Here is a 6,946-nt window from a genome sequence, read left to right as displayed (position 1 = left end):
CTTTGTGTAATTAAATACTGAGCAGCCTGTGTTGCAGCTGGTGTTCCAGTAATGGTTACCTTCCGATTCCTTGTGCCAGGTACGAATTCTCCCTTTTTGGAGATCTGTATCCTTGCACCAGTCAACTCCTGGTATTCCACTAATGTTTTCCCTCCTTTGCCAAGTATTGCACCAACTAAGTTTTCTGGCACTGCTATTTCAACTACATCCTTTGATCCATCTGTGGATTTTTCTGTTCCTAGAATGGCACTGGCAGCTAGGGGAGAAGCAGCTCCAAAATATCCATTGGTTGCAGCAGTAGCAGCAGCCAGGCTACCTAATGCAAATGTCCCCGCCGTACCGCCAGCTGCGCTGCCACTGGCTGAGGCTTCACTGGCATAGGTGGCCAACAGATTGGCTGCTGCTGCTGCTGGGTTGGCACTGGCAGCTGCTGCAGCCAAAGCCCCCGTTGCTGCTGCTTGACTGAGACCTAAACCTAATGTGTTGAGATTATATCCATAGCTGGCTAATGTATTAAGTGCAGAGGTGATGGCCACCAGGTCATTGCCTGTGAAGCCAGATAAAACTGCTGGAAAGGCTGCAACGCCAGCAAGGTTAGCATGTCCTAATAGCCCTGCGGCTGCTGCAGCGGTTGGTAACACTTCAGCAGTGTTTGCATAAGGAGATCCGGTTGGATTGGAATTTGCCACTGGACCTGTAACATTGGCATAACTGATATTGAGACAGCTGCCACTCTGTGGATCCTCTTGTATCTTCTGGATGATAAGTTCAACAGCTTTTCGGTTTTGTTCAGGTTCTCCACTCACAGTGACAACCCTCTCTTGCAGGTTGATCCCATCGGGTTTCTGGGAAAGCTGCACCCAAGCCCCTGACTGCTCCATTATAGCCTTCACAGTAGCACCTCCCTTCCCTATTATCAGACCTGCTGTGCTGTTGGGAACTATAATCTTTACCTGTAATTGAAAAAAATATGTATAAATAATACTTCTGTTTTACGCACATACATTATATTACTTTGCTATCCTAGAAAAAGTAAAATAATTTGAAAATCAGTTTAAACAGAACTTATGAAAGACAGAAATATCACAATTTCTAAAGTGACATTAATCACACTTAATACTATTATCCTGTAAAATTAGAATTTTCTAAGGAAAAGGCAATTTTCAGTTTTAAATTATTAAACAAAAATTTTCCTTGAGTCTTTGTGAATTTTACAGACATTATAAGAAATTAATATGTTTAAAAAAGAGGAAATCATAACATTTCATCAATGGTAACAATTTTATATAGCTCCTAAATCAAAACACTGTTGATGATTCTTTACCTACTTAGCTTTAAGAATATCTTTGCTCTAAAACATATAAAAACAAAGAGTGCAAGATTATAAAGCAAAGTTAGTAAAGATAAAAGTAGGAAATTTCTAGTTTGAGTCCCTTTAAAACATTAATTTCATGTTCCTTATCACCTAGTAACTTTTGTGTTGTTCAATACCTTACTTGTTTCATGGCTAATATTTTCAGAGATGGAGTTCAATACATTTATTAGTATTAGTATGTTAATTTTTCAACTAAACTCACACCAACATATAACTTTATAAAAATAACAAATATTTCTAAATAATTAATAATAGAAAATTTTCAATTGCTTTTAGGTAGGTTAAGGCTATTTGAGTACGATATTACCTGGATGTTCTATCTAAATTTGTAAAAATAAATATTTTGATTAGGTAAACGATTATCTTTTTGGCAGTAATAGCTACATTTTAAAAAACAGCTATAACCATATTATCAGGTTACTGATAAATTACTGCAGTCACATGAATACGTAAAACGATTCAATGTGATCATACAAAGTATAGGCGTTTTAGCTAATTTGTATTGAAATATCCAGCCACAAAACCCAGCATATTTTTATTTATTTAATAATAATCAAATACCATTAAAAGAAGTATAAAATCAGTATGGTATTTTTCAAAACCCCTAAAATTAAAATATAGACATTAACATTTAAAATTATATTTTGGAAGCACAAAGATACATATGGCACTGTTTTATGACTCATTGGGGAGATAAAAAACTGTGAATGTTGTGTCACTGAAGTAACTGCTTTCTTGTTCCAGACATTTAAATGGGCAGGCTGAAACAATCTGTTGAAATTTGAGTAGGAATTTAGTTGAGATAGTCTATGAGATATTTCATTAGTTAATTTTTGGCAAGTATTGCCACGCTATCTGTAAGACACAGATATGGTTAAGTATATTAAAAAAAAACATAGAGCAGACATTTTTAGGAAGGTAACAAACAGTGAGAGTATGAATTCAAATTCTAAACTGGGTTACCTCATAAATATATTTACAAATATTACACACACACACACAAGTTTCCACATGTATGATTTATAGTCACAGTAGAATTTTGCTTCATTATGATTTGTCTATAAAATCATCTTTTTTTTTTTTTGAAAAAAATCTAAATTTTCTAGAAACATTTCTTTGGTATGTCAAATATATTCCTCATATTCCCCTGATTAAGAGCATTCAGTTTCAAGAAGTAGGCTGATAAATAATTTTTAACATGTTAATTTGTTAATTTTGTTCACAGACTTTTTGGTTGATAATTATTTGTCTAAAATGCTGAAGTATGTTAAAGTGATATAATTAGAAAGTTAAACCATGATTACATCTTAACACCAATTATAAAGATGAAATAGAATTATCCTTATATTTTATCTTATGCACATGAAATATTGGGAAAATTTACTTTTAAGGATTTAAATATCTGAGTGTTAAATATGATTATGTTTTATAAATCATTATTTCTTTCAAAATTTTTTGCAATAAAATATTGTTGAAAACATCTATACTGACAAACCGAGGTGTTTTAATTTTTTTATAAAGAAGGATATATTAATCAACCAAGATTTCCAAAAATGTTGTTCTTAACTTGTTTTAAACTCTAATATCACTGTTGTTTTGTTCAATGTAATGACTGTATGATTATAACCCAGGAAGAGAATAGCTCATGAAAGGTTAATTATGGGGACTATCTTACAGACTGTCAATAAAAAGGAAATATATAATTTTATAACATCCACTCTAAAATCACCTTACACTTCAACAAGGTGTGTGAAGATGATGTTAATTTCTACTACACTGCAGTCTCATACTATATTTACTGCATCTACAGCTTTTTTTTTTAAACTCCAGGACTAGTTCTACCCTTCCAAAACAACTTGTAAATATGTGCACAGGACTTACATTACTTACACAAGCACATTAGCATGTTCTTCCTTTTTTATTTTCCCCTTTAATCATCTCTCTTTCTTTTAAATATTCAAAAATTCTGAAATAATGTATAGTTCAAAAATGGTATGTAGACTTTTCATAAAAGTAAATACCTTCTGAGAAATTGTATCTTTGCAAATCGAAGAATTACACCACATCATCTATCTTTACGTTAAAGATGTCTTTATGTAGTAAGCACACTCCCTGGATTTTAGTTGTAACTATTTGAAGTAATCTTATATAAAATTTTGTCAGCCATATCTGTTTTATCAAAAACTGATGTAGCCCCCAAATTTTGTTGGTATAACTGACATTTGTCCACATATAACTAAAGTGTGTTATGATTTAAGAGAAGACATTAATGATGGCATATTCATATTTATAAAATGTAGCATTTATTAACTTTAGAGAGTAATAATTCTGCTTACAATTAATGATCTTAGAAATCAGATTAGAAAATTAAAGGAAATATAAATATAAAAGTTATTGAATTCCAAATTAAATAAGTAAATACTTAGTAGCCTAGCCAATGAATGTCACCCGACTTTTATTTCTAACACAAGGACACGAAAAACCTCTTAGACTTACACTGTCTTTTTTCCCTAAAAAATTAAAAAAAAATCCATATTTATTTGCATACTTAATATTAATCTAACATGGACACAGATAGGAAAGAGACTCTCTGAAAAGGAAAACTTGAGACAAAAAGAAAAATTAATTCATTTGTAGATATCTCAGAGAGAGTAATGTTCTATTTCCATTTAATGTATCAAGTCAGAGCCAAGAAGAAGTGAGACCCAGTGTGGAAGCCTGGAGATGGTTGGCAACTGAACACTGGGTGGGGGTCAGAGAAAAGGAGTGTGGAGACGTATGTGAGATGGCCTATTTGCTTACTTAGATAAAGGAACACAGCATTTACCAAAAGGAAAGTCTGTGCATTGACAGTGTTTACTTTCCCACTGAAACAGCAAACAGCAAATTTTAATTTTCATTGGTGAAGTCTGTTAACATACTTACACAGTTTTATGTATTCTTATTCTAAAGAATTGAAAGAAAAAAACTGCGTCTTAAACAGCATACAAATTATTTGGTGTAAAGTAACTAAATCAGACACATTCTTGACAGTTACAAATCAGTTTTCCCTTCAGAGCTATGATCTGTAGTTATTACCATCTGCAAGATCTTTTACGGAATGCTTACTGAGTGGCCTAGGCTCTGTGTTGGGAGCAAGAGATAAAGGATATATATGACACTGTTCCTGCCTTTAAGGAACTTCCAGATGAGGTGATGAAAACACATGTGTAAATGTATCAGTGCAGTAAAGTCTTAGAAGTGCCGGTACAGACATACATAAAGGGTACAAAGGAAACAGGGCGTAGGGTATAGCACAGTGGTAGAGTGTGTGCTTAACATGCACAAGGTCCTGGGTTCAATCCCCAGTATCTCCATTAAAATAAATAAATAAATCTAATTACTCCTCCCTGACGCCCCCCAAAATAAATAAAAATAGTAATAAAAATACTTTTTAAAAAACAAACAAAAAAAGGAGACAGAAAGCCTAACTGTAAGAAGAAGGGGTAAGTAAGAAAATCTTTGACAGATGATGGTCATTTTCATTTTCGTATTATCAGTTTCCTATTCTTTACTATCAGACATTCCCATGAGGTTGCTCTTTTGCTGTGTTGGAGAGTTCCTGTTCAAACCTAAACCTATTTTAGTAGTGATGATCTGTTTAAATAATGGTATTATTTTTAAGGAAAATAAATTTTACTTAAATTTTTCTTATTCCTAGACTTATAATTATTTGTTATATCAAATAAACATGAGGTAAGATTAACAATATAATTATACTAATTCTACTAGCATCGACTTTTCAGAAAAAAACGTAAAAATAATGAAACGAGTGTTTCTCTATTTGCAACCACAAAAGAAGAATCCCTATTGGAACTTATGAAAAGAGTTAAAAATACCAAGTAGGTAGGTTTTAATGTTGACATGTTTCTGATTAAAAATAAGCATTAAGAATACATTTACATTAGAGAAATGCAAATCAAAACTATAATGAGGTATCACCTCACACCAGTCAGAATGGCCATCATTAAAAAGTCCACAAGTGATAAATGCTGGAAAGGGTGTGGAGAAAAGGGAACCCTCCTATACTGCTGGTGGGAATGTAGTTTGGTGCAGCCACTATGGAAAACAGTATGGAGATTTCTCAAAAAACTAGAAATAGAGTTGCTCTATGATCCAGGAATCCCACTCCTGGACATATACCTGGAGGAAATTACAATTCGAAAAGATATATGCACCCCAATGTTCACAACAGCACTATTTACAACAGCCAAGACATGAAAGCAATCTACATGTCCATTGATAGATGACTGGATAAAGAAGTTGTGGTGTATACACATACACACACACACACACACACACACACACACACACACACACACACACACACACACTCTGGAATACTACTCAGCCATTAAAAATGAAATAATGCCATGTGCAGCAATATGGATGGACCTAGATTATGATACTAGGTAAAGTAATTCAGACAGAGAAAGACAAATGTCACATGGTATCACTTATATGTGGAATCTAAAAAAATGAGATAAATGAACCTATTTACAAAACAGAAACAGACTCATAGACATGGAAAACAAACTTATGGTTACCAGGGTGGGAAAGAGAGGGGGAGGGATAAATTAGGAGTTTGGGATTAGCAGATACAAACTACTATATATAAAACAGATAAACAACAAGGTCCAAGAGTGTAGCACAGGGAACTATATTCAATATCCTGTAATAACCTACAATGAAAAAGAATATGTATATATACACATATGTATGACTGAATCACTATACTGTACACCAGAAACTAACACAACATTGTAAATCAACTATACTTCAATTAAAAAAAAAAAAAGAACACATTTACTCCTTGCCAAATAAGAACTCCAACTCATTATGGTCTTAAAAAGGAATGAGACTGCCTGTAGGCATCAAATTTCTTCATTATCATGGCAGGAAAACTACTGAACTGTTTCATAAAGCCATACCTTAAAATAAATGCATAAGAAGTTTCATTATAATTTAAGATAGTTCAAGTAATAGTATGGACTATTTTATTTAGGGCTGCCATATTATATACTACATATATACTGCTTTACATTTTTAAAGCATTTCCTATCAATAGTGGATATTTATTATTTCATTCCTTGAGTCAGCCAGTCAGCTGACATCAATCTTCCTTCTGGCAAGAGACCTCAGTTTTCCTTTGGGAAATACCCTCTCTCACTCTCAGAGCATGTACATCAGGTGAGGCTGGCAACCTTCCAATACCTCTAGATGTGGAAATATGACCTAAGCCTGACATATCACTTTCCACACCACTGGCAGGTACTGATTTGTGACTGAGCATGTGACACAGGGTGGTCCAGTAAGAGCCTTAAAAATCTGTAAAATTGTTGAGATAAAGCTGTGTGTCTAATCTAGAACAACATATGCCTGATACTTGAGCTATCATGTCATGATATGAAAATAAAGTTAACCCAAATAACAGGGTCTAGCATTCTGGTATCTGAATCTAACCATGTCTAAAGCCAAAACAGAATTAATGTAATTCCTCCCCTTTCCTGGTTAATCCATTTGGAATTGGAT

General features: G+C 33.5%; 1 protein-coding gene across 2 annotated transcripts in view; it reads right to left on the bottom strand.

Annotated features, from left to right (window-relative positions):
• Positions 1-6,946, bottom strand: part of NOVA1 (NOVA alternative splicing regulator 1) — a 145,884-nt gene that overhangs the window by 5,543 nt on the left and 133,395 nt on the right. For both annotated transcript variants that reach the window (XM_074365696.1, XM_074365697.1), the window contains one exon: positions 1-953. This exon is cut by the window's left edge and continues 5,543 nt beyond it. In XM_074365696.1, coding sequence (XP_074221797.1) covers positions 1-953 — 953 coding nt within the window. The remainder of the gene's footprint in view (positions 954-6,946) is intronic.

Source organism: Camelus bactrianus, chromosome 6 (genome assembly GCF_048773025.1).
Source record: "Camelus bactrianus isolate YW-2024 breed Bactrian camel chromosome 6, ASM4877302v1, whole genome shotgun sequence".
NCBI classification, from domain to species: domain Eukaryota; kingdom Metazoa; phylum Chordata; class Mammalia; order Artiodactyla; family Camelidae; genus Camelus; species Camelus bactrianus.
The sequence above is the reverse complement of the archived record's forward strand: the minus strand, read 5'-3'. Positions and strand labels throughout refer to the sequence as shown.